Source organism: Oncorhynchus clarkii, chromosome 15 (assembly GCF_045791955.1).
Source record: "Oncorhynchus clarkii lewisi isolate Uvic-CL-2024 chromosome 15, UVic_Ocla_1.0, whole genome shotgun sequence".
NCBI classification, from domain to species: domain Eukaryota; kingdom Metazoa; phylum Chordata; class Actinopteri; order Salmoniformes; family Salmonidae; genus Oncorhynchus; species Oncorhynchus clarkii.
This window is the reverse complement of record NC_092161.1, coordinates 28693918-28706677: the sequence shown is the minus strand read 5'-3', so window position 1 is coordinate 28706677 and position 12760 is coordinate 28693918. Positions and strand designations below refer to the sequence as shown.

The 12760-nt window shown below is 45.0% G+C and overlaps 2 protein-coding genes across 4 annotated transcripts in view; one reads left to right on the top strand and one right to left on the bottom strand.

The window, feature by feature from the left end:
* Positions 1 to 594: 594 nt before the first annotated feature.
* LOC139367153 (chondroitin polymerizing factor 2) lies at positions 595 to 7264 on the bottom strand. 2 transcript variants are annotated; one of them, XM_071105265.1, is made up of 5 exons: positions 7002 to 7171; positions 5903 to 6892; positions 4046 to 4610; positions 3661 to 3843; positions 595 to 3304 (listed from the first exon to the last, which is right to left on the bottom strand). In XM_071105265.1, exons 2-5 carry the CDS (start codon positions 6178 to 6180, stop codon positions 2033 to 2035), a joined length of 2298 nt encoding a protein of 765 aa, XP_070961366.1. In that variant the 5' UTR covers positions 6181 to 6892; positions 7002 to 7171; the 3' UTR covers positions 595 to 2032. The 2 variants fall into 2 exon arrangements, with proteins under 2 accessions (XP_070961366.1, XP_070961365.1); XM_071105264.1 differs by having other exon boundaries at positions 5903 to 7264.
* An 830-nt stretch (positions 7265 to 8094) lies between these two features.
* Positions 8095 to 12760, top strand: part of LOC139367152 (ATP-binding cassette sub-family F member 2) — an 11950-nt gene continuing 7284 nt past the window's right edge. For both annotated transcript variants that reach the window (XR_011626847.1, XM_071105262.1), the window contains exons 1-4: positions 8095 to 8196; positions 10148 to 10297; positions 10536 to 10748; positions 11104 to 11286. Coding sequence is in view for 1 of the 2 variants with exons in the window: in XM_071105262.1 (XP_070961363.1) it covers positions 10156 to 10297; positions 10536 to 10748; positions 11104 to 11286 (538 nt within the window). In the remaining variant the exon portion in view is untranslated. The remainder of the gene's footprint in view (positions 8197 to 10147; positions 10298 to 10535; positions 10749 to 11103; positions 11287 to 12760) is intronic.

Sequence of the window (12760 nt, the reverse complement as noted above, 5' to 3'; positions counted from 1 at the left end):
GCATTCTGAATCTGCACTCCCTTCCATGAGACACGTGTGTAGAGAATTCCATTCCAAATCCAGGGAGGCCCGGGTAGGGGTGGAGGTTTACTGACTTTAATGTGGGGAGACACATTTCAGGCTTCAGTACAAACTGTACATTGCCTCAGGTCACAGCTATAGAGGCAACCAGGAAGAATAGACTTCAGAGCTATATGATTGGAGGAATATCAACCACTTGAATCTACACCCTCTAATAGCTTGTCCTTGGCTCGCAAACCCCCAGTCCTGACTTGCAAAGCATGCATCACTATTGTCATTGTTGAGGCTGCAGTTCTCAAAGACAAACCGTTTTTATTTTGTCTTCCTAATTGAAACCCCACAGTAATGAGCTGTGTTTCAAACAAACCTTGAACTGCACAAAAGATAGATGGCAAAGGAAATTGCTAGGTCTGGGATTCCACAATAACATAAGAAACGAGTCAGAATGCGACATCTGCCTTTAATCACCGTAGAAAAATAAAAAACAGACCACATTTTTGAGGGAATGAAACAAACTACACTCTACAGGTTTGACATACTGAACAAACTAAGTGTAAATTGAAAGACACATAAGACACTTAATTATCTTTAATTCCAGTATTAGCATCATCAATCAGTACAGTCATGAAGGAAGACATATAGCTCATAGTGATTTTCTCAAGGCAAAACAAAACATTGGAAACATCAGACATAGGGCTGGGCAAAATGGCCAGAATATCTTAGCACGATATTTCTGCATTTCCTGCACTCATTTGTTATCATTTACACACTGCCACGTGGGGCTGCATGATATGGGCAAAACATATAGTCCTAATTAATTGGTGAACTGTTGGAATCATGGAAATAGAATGATTATTCTAATTCTATAGTTGGAATATGGTGGACAGTACTTTGAATTCATTGTTGTTTGACATGACAATGAATGAAAAAGCCAGGGAGGAATTATTGTGACATGGTAGGAACCAAAGTGTTGGTCAGTGTTTCCCAGTGGACCCTAATGTTACATTACATGTTTTCTCTTACTTCATGTAGTTAGCTAGCACTAGCTAACATATTCATGCTTCTCCATCTCTGATTTAGAAGATACTTTTGCATAAACAACATGCTGAACTAGACCTACACCAGTACTGGTATCAGGTTTTATTAGCTAGCTACGTTTTCTCTGAGTACATTTAGCTAGCTTGCTAGTCAGCTAACTAGCCCAAACTATTTAGCGTCTCTCAAAAGACAAATGACTAGTTTGCAGACTGTAATATACAAAAAATAATGTAATTATAGAACTTTTGTGAATTTATATTAAGCAAAGTGGAAATCACTAACATCTGGTAACATCTGACCATGCAGACAAAGTGAACGGCACAGCATTGACAGCCAACAGTGACGGGGGCAGGGATTGGCAGGGGAAGAGAGACAAGCACATGGGGAAGTGGCATGCAGGAGAAGAGAGACAACTCAAGTAGCAAACGGAGTAAACTATAAAAACTGACATTACACGAGCCAGAGTGACGTATCACAAATACCGTTGTAGAAGATAAAGTATAAACACAAACTGGTCCGTGCATCAATAAAAGTACATAGTAAAATACAGTATACTGCCCAGCCCTAAATAGACATCAATGCTGTTCATTGTTCATTCATCACCTCCCAATAGAGCCTCTCCTTGGACTACCATTGGTGTGAAAGCACAGAGTTCTGTTCGCCTGCACACACAGTTAGCAGGAATACACGTTGTAATATTGCTCCTCAGTCTTCGCAGGCCTAAGATTGCACATGGGTCCTTATTCCTTGGTCCTTCGGGATCCGTCTGAAGATTAAGCATCCCATAACATGCCTTGTCTAAAAGTCGAGGCAGTGTGGTTGAGGTTCATTATGTCATTAGATGGTAGACCTACAGTATGGTGCATTTCCACTGTCAGGCACTGCACCAGTGTTAGGCCCATAGATGTTGTCTTCTGAGGCCTGGTCCAGAAAAGTCTAGCGTGACTGCAGTGGAAGAGCCCCACTAGACCACCTAGGTGCTGTTGGCCTGTTCCTGCTCAAAAAGGGCCATGGCCAGGTGGGATCGCGAGGCCAGGCCCTCCAGGTTACTGAGCACACAGCGGTGGTAGATGTCCTCGCTGAAGCGCGGGTTGCACGCCCGCCGCACATACTTCTGCACTAGCGCTGGCTCCACCGCCCGGAACACGTGCAAGCCCGAGTAGCGCACAAAGATCTCGTACACGTCCATGCTCTCCAGCAGCTCATCGTTGTCTAGGATGTCGGCGGCCATCTTGGTGCGCGCCGCCATGTAGTCGGCGTTGTAGAAGCAGGCCTCTTCGAAGACGTGGCGGTCGAAGCGTCCATCACGCAGCGCCTCGGCGGTGAAGGAGGAGGCGGCTGAGGGCTGCTGGTCACGGTACACGATAGCCGGGCTGAATTCCTGGAAGTGGATGGGGAAGAACACCTGCCAGTTGCTGATGGCGTTCATGCGGCAGCGATTGAGGAAGTCAGCGTTGACCTCGGTCCACACCGAGGCCAGGAAGAAGAGCGTATCCACCGGGTGCTTCTTGGAGATGATGTCCATCAGCTTGACTTGCGACGGCACCTCCGTCTTCACGCTGATCCAGGGGATCTTCACGTCACCGTAGCGCTTCTCCACCTCGCCAATCATGGCCTTGATGCCGGCGAACACGTCAGCCTGACTGATCCGTTGGGCGTCGAAGGGGTCGTAGACAAACAGGAAGGTGAGCAGGACGTTGTCATGCGTGTCCAGAGTGTTCATCACGTACATGTCCAGGAAGTTGCTCACATAGTCCTGCTCGTTGGCTGTGACTGGCAGGATAACCTGCACCCGGGTGGCCTCCGTCACGTAGGGCATGGGGATGATCTCGATGGTGCTGAGAGGGCGGAGCAGGCTGACCCGCTTGGCGATGACCTGGTTGTGACCCTTCTGGGTGAAAGCCTCCAGGGCCAGGTCCAGCACGTACTCCATACCTCGAGTGGGGTCGAAGCGCCGGTAGCCGTTGAGCAGATGCCGTTTCCTGAAGCGCAGCTGGGGCTGATAACGCTCGTTGAGGCGCTCCACGGCCGTCTCCAGCACGGCGCTCACGTCGGCCCGGTCTGCGCCACGCAGCTCACACTTGGGGGAGCTGTCAGGGCATGAGTAAATGTGTTCCTCTGTGAAGTACTCCCAGTTTATGACCTCGAATCGCGTTTTGGGCCTGAAAGGGGGGTTGACCCCGATGGGCCAGGTGGCCCCCGACTTCCCCTCTGGTGTCAGCTCACTCAGGTTGTTGATCTGGACCTGGTCAAGAGACAAGAAGACACAACCATGATGAGACAACGTATCATAAACAGCTATTAAAATATATTACTTTCTTTTGGTATTTTCTTCAAACTGCGTTGTTGGTTAGGGGCTTGTAAGTAAGCATTTCACTGTAAGGTCTACATCTGTTGTATTCGGTAAATGTGACAAATACAAATTGATTTGAGATAGGAATTTCTGCCTAGGTGTAGATTTGTGGAAATTGGTGAGGTATGTACAAAAATGTTACATTTGCACACTGGACCAGTAAACCAGTCAAACCAACACCAGTGACAACTCACCTAATAGCCTGAAGCATAGAGAGAGCATATCTAATCCCATTAAACAACACCAACCTGCAGCTGCTGTATCTGTAGGTAGGTCCAGTCCAGTTCGATCTGGCTGAAGCGTTTGTGCAGGCGGTACATGAGGCTGGGTTCTGACACAGGGTGGACCGTGAAGGCATTCTTAAACTGGGCTCTGTCCTCTCGGTCTGGGTCTGCATTCTTCCCCAGCTCAAAGTAGCGATACGTCATCTCCTGTAGGTCACATGCAAACAGCGGGGAGGGAAATGTTTGCCATCTCGCAGGTGAGACAACTGATGGGTGTAGTCAAAGTACTGTAAATCATGATGACATATCAGCATTGGATTCATTGATAAAATAGACAGCTTATCATTGCAAACTCTATTGAAAAACTATATAAACATGTTTTATAACGATGTCTCAGCTGTGAGTTTACCTGGTGCACCTCTACACAGCTCAGACCCAGGTAGTCGATGATGCAGCGGCCCAGCCACTCGTCAGGCCTCACGCTGAGGATGTCATTGCGGCAGGTGTCCAGGTGGGGCTGCAGGCGTGCCAGCAAGCTCCGGGAGAGCAGGTAGCCGTAACCCCCGTGGCAGTACCTGGCCCTCTCCTCCCCACCGATGAACTCCTCAGCCCGGCCCATGTAGAGGTCCTGACCGGCGCTGAGGTGGCCCACCAGCTCGGCTAGCCTCTCGGCCTGCATGTAGGTGTCGTCCTGGGCCAGGAAGAACCAGTCGTAGTCCAAGCCGTAGTGCTGGTGCAAGTGGCGCACCGTCTCGTACATCAGCCACACGGGCCGGTCGTCGCCGTGGGCCACCACCGCCATGCCGTGGGGGACCTTGGGGCTGCGCAGGCCCGTGAAGAAGAAGGTGCGATGGAAATGGTGGGCCACGGTGCGGTTCACTGCCACGGCCAGCGTGTTAAGAGTGGCCCGCGAGGTCAGCACACCCACCAGGAGGCGTTCTCGGATGCCCAGTTCAGTGTGGATGTAGCGAGTCCTGATCAGAGGAGAGTGGCGTTCAGAGGGACTTTCACTGTTTCAAATCAAACTCTCAATACTGGGCGGAGCTGAGCGATTTATTTTATTACATAGATGGAATAAGGAACAGCCATATCTTACTGAGTATTTTTTTAAACGCTCAACTCCATTACTATGCAATTACTTGTCTAATGCACTATGTAACAATAATATGCTCATACATAGGTGTTACTACAATGCTATTAATTCTACAAGAAATGTACCTGTTTTAAGTCAAAATGGATAAAAACAAAAAATGTCATGGTAAATATAAGTTGTGAATGCGACTAGTGCCTATTCTTGTCCAGATGGCTAGGTACTGGAAGAGAATGTCAATGAGTTCATTGTTGAATTTCAGAGTCTAGACTTAACTCTCACCATCTGCAAGAAGTAAGGATTTTAGGCTATGACCAAAGGAGATCATAGTCATATACAATAGGCATCACAATTCTTCAGTAAGGCCTTTCATAAAAGAAGACGCGTCAATGAAATTTGATCATTCTGAGTCATTCTATCCCATGACTGTACTTTGAAAACATTATAAGATTATTAAAATGGTGGGCTCTTCAGACACTCCAGGCTAACTGGTTAATTACAGTAAATCCCAGCCAATAATCAGCTTTAAGAGGCGATTCGGAGAGACGCGAGACATTAGGATTATTAAACCGTATGGGCTTTTTAAACAAATCTTTATAAAGCGGTGAAAGGTCAGCAGTGGTCTAATAGCATTGAAGGTGTATTTCTCTTCTTTGGGGGACCATTTCATATAGCCTACATTTGTATAGCCTAAGAAATTGTGTTTTCTGTTCCCTAAAAGTGTAGGGCCTACATATTCTACTGAGTATCCACCCTAGAGTGGTTTAGATCCCATATGAAGGGAGGACAGCTTAAGCCTATTAAATGGGTGAACAAACATCAAAAATCCCTGGGAATCAGACAATGGCCTACAAAGGCCTTCATTTTGGAACAAATTGTGATGCATCTGTAGCGAGCGTCATGATTTGCCTCATTTACATATCAATTAAGAATTTGGCAATGTGGGTGAGTTGCATAAGCGTTAGTTAGCAGGAAATACGACCCAAATGCCTCGCACTGGGGTGCATATTTTCTGAACACAGTTATAAAAGAGCATTTCATAAAAGAGATCCAACAACAACTGCATATATTTTTGAGGCACATTGAAGCAGTGTCTTCCATTTGCAAACTGTCTCTGAAATCTAATGGTATGATAGGATGTGGTATTCCTCTGTGCATCCATCCCAAAATGCTCACCTGAGGACCTTCTTGTGTGGTTTGTTGGGGTCCTTGTGGTATGGTACGATGCGGGGCTGGAAGTCCTCATTCCCAGGACCACCTCTCTGGTCCTCTGGGGGGTCTCCCCTATTGCTGCCCAGGAAGAGACCCCCATTGCCCAGTTCATCTCCACATGAGTCATCTGTGTCTCCCTGGGTCCAGGAGACCATCAGCAGGCTCAGGCTGCATCCTAAAGAGAGCCCCAGGATAAGGGGAAGAGCAGGCCTGAACACGGCCAGGAAGGAGGAGAGACGCATAGCGAAGCGGTGGACTTGGGTGTTGTCAATAAAGTGTTATGTGACGTTCCTCTGAGGTTTTCTATACAATGATTTGCAGAATGCTGTTCCAAAACCATTTAATGACCCTTCTGGTGATGTGCCAACCACTTTCAACTTTCAAGTTAGATTCAGTAAAGTGTGATATACTTCTTTGGCACAATCCTGGCTGTGTTTTTATTGGTGACTATTGCACCATGGATTAGATGGCTTACTACATCCTTATCAGTGCCATTTGAAGATAAGGTCATTAGCTACAAAGCCATTACTAGAGAATAACTGGACAGTGGACAGACAGTTTTATTGACTGACACTCTTCAGCAGTCAATACCTACTGTACTAACAATGGGCTACTGTCCCATAATAAACGACCTAGCTAGTTGGTTAGCTAGCTGGCTAACCAATAACAAATTGCAATGGGCTTGCTATTACTTTCTTAATTAGCTAGCTAACTGACTGGCTAATAATGTCCTAATTAGTCACATACAGTGAAACTATTGTAGTTAGTTAGCTAGTTCAAAACAAACCAGGGATTTACAACGTTGAATTCATATTTTAGATACCCTGACAAAACAACATTCATGCATCGGTATCAGCTAACGGTGTTGGTCCTCCCTCCTTCGGTCTCTCCCCAAAACAAAGGATGTTCTCCTCTCAATTTTTGTTGATTCAGTCGCAGTTATCGATGTTTTGTCTGTAAGTTGTCGGAGATCAATCACATTCCATGTCAGAGTTATGCACGGAAACACATCATTATGCCTTTTCGTCAAACGATGGCTAGCTACATTAGCCAGGTAGCTTACCATGTCGACCTTTTTTCCTCTACATCAGCAACTTCCTCAAAGTGAGTCATTCAACGCCTCCACGAAAAGCATATCTGTCAAATCTTCATGAATTCGTAAAAACAACTACTGGTCCGAGAGAAACCTTGTGGAAAGCGTGCGGTGCACTGGAATATGCATTTTGGTCTCATCTGCAAATCTTGCTTCTAATTCTGCATACATCTGATGATGTGATTCAGTGCGCTCCACTCCACTGCTTCCCCAGCGTAATATTCTGGCAGACACGTCATCAGACGTCTGAAGAGGGGATCTCTGTGATGAGATGAAGGGCCCTTCAAATTATACTTACTTCGTCAATCAATACCAGACAAGGGAATATTTGGAATGCTTCATTCTATTGTATAAATGTTATTGCATTCAAGTTAATGCATGCATCAGGAACAGTTGTGAGAAAAACTTTAGGGGGAAACGAATCATACCAACCGGACGGCAAGTAGCCTAGTGGTTAGAGCATTGGGCCCGTAACCGAAAGGTTGCTGGCTCGAGTCCCTGAGCTGACACGGTAAAGATATGTCGTTCTACCCCTGAACAACAGTTAATCGCACTGCTCCCCGGTAGGCAATCATTGTAAATAATCATTTGTTCTTAACTGACTTGCCTAGTTAAATAAAGGTTTAATTTTAAAATAGCAGTGAGTATTTGTGACATAACTTTGATGACAGTCAGTAGTATACACTTTAGCCACAGAACATCTGTTATCAGCTATAATGACAGGGTGTGCAAAATGTTTGGATCACAATTTAGAATGCTTTACTGCAATTACATTAGTTTGTAGCTAATTACATAGTAATTACCCAATTGAGGCGGGGTCAGCGCTAGCCCCGCTAAAAGGAAACCTAGTACATATACAGTGATTTGCATTGTGGCCTACAGAATGGGTGTAGTAAAAGGCCAGCAACACTCCGTATTATTCAGTTCCCCATGAAACACCATATATAGATTATGCATTTGCTATTAAACACAATAAAAATCGTCATTTTTCCAAATTAAGTATATTTTGAATAAATCACCTTGCGATGTTTTGAAATGCGGGCTTTTATTCTGAAGGTTTGTTCAATAATATTGAAAGTTACGTCATCGTTAGTGTCGCTAGCAGAATAGTATCAAATATTTCAGTGACAGCTAGCCGGCCGAAACTCGTGTGACTGTCATCAAGGTAAGAAAGTCAGACACTGAAGAATAAAATATATTGTCGTGACTCGCACAGTTCGCGCGAAAAAGAGACAGTTGAGTTGCAACAACGCGAGTTAGGCTAGCCACGTTACTGCTAGTTTACGCAACTCAGTCAGTAGCGAGCTAGTTATATATGTTAGCTATTGATTGCAATTTCACTTAGTTTCATTTGTCTGATATTCATGGTAGCCGATGAGTTCGATAGATTCGCCAGCTACCATGTCATAAGCAACCTTATAGCTTGCTGCGCTAGTGCAACCGGCTAGGCCATGCCTAGCCACCACCATCAGTGCGTTTTTACGTGAACTGCGACATAGCGGATTAAACTCAACGATGTACGATATGGAGTTGTACCACGACTAATGTGGGCGGACTGGAGCTCGACGTCACTTAAAACGCCATTGTTCTGTGTAATTGCGGGTTGTCATTAGTTACCACAGCCACAAAGTCAAAATGGTTTATATCGTAGAAAATCGTGAAAACTAGCCTTTTGGTATTGTTAATATAAGGTTAGCATTGTGGTTTAGAATCAGATTCAAGAAGATACATTTTACAAATAGGCGTTTAGCCATAATTGACTTTGTGGCTGTGGTAACTAGGCACGACTACTTGTGGGCTATTCTTTGGGTGCTGAAATCAGTAGTTATTTTTATAAAAACGTCATTTTATGTGACATCGGAGCACCAGTCCGCCCACACTGGTCGCTTGTCAACTCCATCGTAAATCCCGGAGTTGAGTTTAGTCAGCTACTGCAACATGTGAGCTGCTGTAATAGAGCTCGCCAGCATGTAGTTCTAAAAACCGGAAATTAGTTACCGCTGGTTCACTCAATTATTCCAATGGGAATAATACGTGAGGGAAAGAATAGGGTTTTGGGATAAACTCCGAAAATAAGGTCTGGTGTTAACACAGATTTTTGATATTTTATACGTTTTGTTCTATGAGATATCAGTCCTTTAAACATGACCTTTATCTCGTTCCGTTACTGGACGGGGAGCATAAGGAACGTTTCACAAGACAAGATGGAGGTATTTTATTAGGATCACCATTAGCTGTTGCAAAACTAGCAGCTACTCTTCCTGGGGTACACACAAAACATGAAACCTGACATAATACATATCAATAGACAAGAACACCACTACATAAATGTAGGGAGTGTTGTCTCGTCATGGATCGCATTTATTTTGGGAGGTCGTAAAATATGACAATTCGACAGAAAAAACGATTGTTTCAGTAGATAATAAAACATGTTTGGTTACTTTTTCCTCAACTTGTTTCTATTACATTCTAGCAAGTCAAGGTAACTTACAGAGCAGCTAGCTCGCTAAGAGCTAGCGACCTCCTAATAATTATACTAAAAAATTAACGTCAATGAACTGAAACGGTAAGCAACTGTCTTAACAGCCTATGTGTATTTTGAACATATTAAAATAGTACTTCTAGGAATGGGTAATTGTTTACAAGTTGCTAACTATCCCATAAACCCATCGTCGGAAACCACATGTTTTCATCGTCAGTGGTTTGGTAACTTATTCGACGGACTCTGGCCGGACTGAAGAAGACGCAGAGTTTGAAAAAATTCAAACGGAGCGGTTGTTTTTTATTTAACTAGGCAAGTCAGTTAAGAACAAATTCGTATTTACAATGACGGCCTACCGGGGAACAGTGGGCCTTGTTCAGGGGCAGACCTAAATATGATTTACCTTGTCACCTCTAGGATTCGATCCAACAACCTTTAGGTAACTGTCCCAATGCTCGAACCACTAAGCTACCTGCCGTCCCTCCTAAATCTAGATAAAGGAACTCTAATTTCAACGTCACGTCAACACATTGCTGCTATGATTCTTGCCATTCACTAACGTCCACAGCAAAGTACTCGGCAGTCCATTTCTGTTGCTCTCTTCTTGTTTTGGATGTTGGTGTCCGGGGTTCAGAAGGAGCAATGCCGTCAGATCTTGCCAAGAAGAAGGCAGCGAAGAAGAAGGAAGCTGCGAAGTCCCGCCAGGCGGGTACCAAGAAAACGGATGAGTTTAATGGGGAGAACGACCAGCCAGAGAGCCAGGAAAATGGAGCAGACAGCAATGGTGAGATGAGTGAAAATGCACTGAAGAGTTATCAATTATATAATCCGTTTTGGATTAATATGTCCACTGGTTGGTTGAATATAAATTATGCTAAACTTGTGACACTTTCTCTGCTGGGAATATATATTTCAGCACTATTCCAATGGCTTCCATTAACCAAGGGGTCTAACAGCTTTAACCCTCACGCTAACACTCTACTTGGGCTTAATATAGTCAACCAGACTATTGTGATTGACAGGGGTGGCTAGCCTGACTAAGGAGCTGGATGAGTTTGAGCTGAAGAAGCTGGATGCGCGGGCGGTGACAGGGGTGCTGGCGTCCCACCCCAACAGCACCGACGTGCACATTGCCAGCCTGTCGCTCACCTTCCACGGTCAGGAGCTGCTGACCGACACCAGCCTAGAGCTCAACTCGGGACGGCGTTACGGCCTCCTCGGCCTCAACGGCACAGGTAGGTAGTACCACCATAAGTCGTTGCATAGGGGCGTAGCCCTAAGCCAGGGGCCACAACCTCAATGATTTTCACTGACACATTTCTCATTTGTAGAAGGTCTGGAATCCAAAAAAATAGATTTCCAAATATTTTTATTTATTTAGAGGCAACAGAGTTAGGCCATCATCTGTGTGAAAGTGTGTTTTCCACTGTGTTCTTTCCTTTGGCCTGACCTGACACATTTCTCTCTCTTCATTAAGTATCATTTGATCACCATTTGCATGTTACCATTGCAGCTTAAGTAGATCTTAAATGTGGATGTGTACATTGTATTTGAAACCCGCTGCTAACGTATGGCGTTTCCCCCTGCCAGGAAAGTCCATGTTGTTATCAGCCATCGGCCATCGTGAGATCCCCATCCCCGAGCACATAGACATCTACCACCTGACCAGGGAAATGGCCCCCAGTGACAAGACGGCCCTGCAGTGTGTGATGGAGGTGGACGAGGAGCGGATCCAGCTGGAGAAAGAGGCAGAGCGGCTGGCAGCCGAGGACTGTGAGTGACACACACATACTGTATCTACAGACCCCTTGACTTTTTTTACAGCTTTATTCTAGAATGGATGAAATATTTATTTTTTCCCTCAATCTACACACAATGTCCCATAATACAAAGCAAAAACAGGTTTTTAGAAATGTTTTCAACTTTATTAAAAATAAAAAACAGATACCTTCTTTACATAAGTATTCGGACACTTTGCTATGAGACTAGAAATTGAGCTCAGATGCATCCAGCTTCCATTGATAATCCTTTGAGGTGTCTACAACTTTATCGGTGTTCACCTGTGGTAAATTTAATTGATTGGACATGATTTGGAAAGGCACATACATGTCTATATAAGGTCCCACAGTTGACAGTGCATGTCAGCGCAAAAACCAAGCAATGAGGTTGAAGAAATTGTTCGTAAGAGCTTCGAGACAGGTTTGTGTCGAGGCACAAAGATGTGGGGAAGTGTACCAAAAAATGTCTACAGCGTTGTAGGTCCCCAAGAACACAGTGGCCTCCATCATTCTTAAATGGAAGAAGTTTTGAACCACTAAGAGACTCTTCCTAGAGCTGGCTGCCTGGTCAAATGAGCAATCGAGGGAGAAGGGCCTTGGTCAGGGAGGTGACCAAGAACCCGATGGTCACTCTGACAGAGCTCTAGAGTTCCTCTGTGGAGATGGTTGTCCTTCTGGAAGGTTCTCCCATCTTTGCAGCACTCCACCAATCAGGCCTTCATGGTAGTGGCCAGACTGAAGCCACTCCTCAGTAAAAGGCACATGACAGACTGCTTGGAGTTTGCCAAAAGATCTGATGAAGCCAAGATTGAACTCTTTGGCCTGCATGCCAAGCGTCACGTCTGGAGGAAACCTGGCACCATCCCTACGGTGAAGCATGGTGGTGGCAGCATCTTGCTGTAGAGATGTTTTTCAAGGACTGGGAGTCTGGTCAGTATCAAGAGAGAGAGATCCTTCATGAAAACCTGTTCCAGAGTGAAGATTCACCTTCCAACAGGACAACAACCCTAAGCACACAGCCAAGACAACGCAGGAGTGGCTTCGGGACAAGTCTCTGAATGTCCTTGAGTGGCCCAGCCAGAGCCTGAACATGAACCCGATTGATCATCTCTGGAGAGACCTGAAAATAGCTGTGCAGGGACGCTCCCCATCCAACCTGACAGCTTGAGAGGATCTGCAGAGAAGAATGAGAGAAATTCCCCAAATACAGATGTGCCAAGCTTGTAGCATCATACCCAAGAAGACTCAAGGCTGTAATCACTGCCAAAGGTGCTTCAACAAAGTACTGAGTAAAGGGTTTGAAAACTTATGTAAATGTGATTAGTAAAAAAAAAAAAAAAGGCAAACATTTCTAAAAAATCTCTTTGTTTTGACATTATGGGGTATTGTGTGTAGATTGAGAGAAAAAAACAACAATCAATTTTAGAATAAGGCTGTAACGTAACAAAATGTGGAAAAACTCTAGGGGT

Bases quoted from the DNA above. Each gene is read 5' to 3' on its own strand.
- LOC139367153 (XM_071105264.1), bottom strand. From the start codon at position 6,180: ATGCGTCTCTCCTCCTTCCTGGCCGTGTTCAGGCCTGCTCTTCCCCTT. The intron at 4,611-5,902 runs GTGAGCATTTTG...TCCTCTGATCAG, and splicing joins CCACACAAGAAGGTCCTCAG to GACTCGCTACATCCACACTG. The intron at 3,844-4,045 runs GTAAACTCACAG...TGTGACCTACAG, and splicing joins GCTGTGTAGAGGTGCACCAG to GAGATGACGTATCGCTACTT.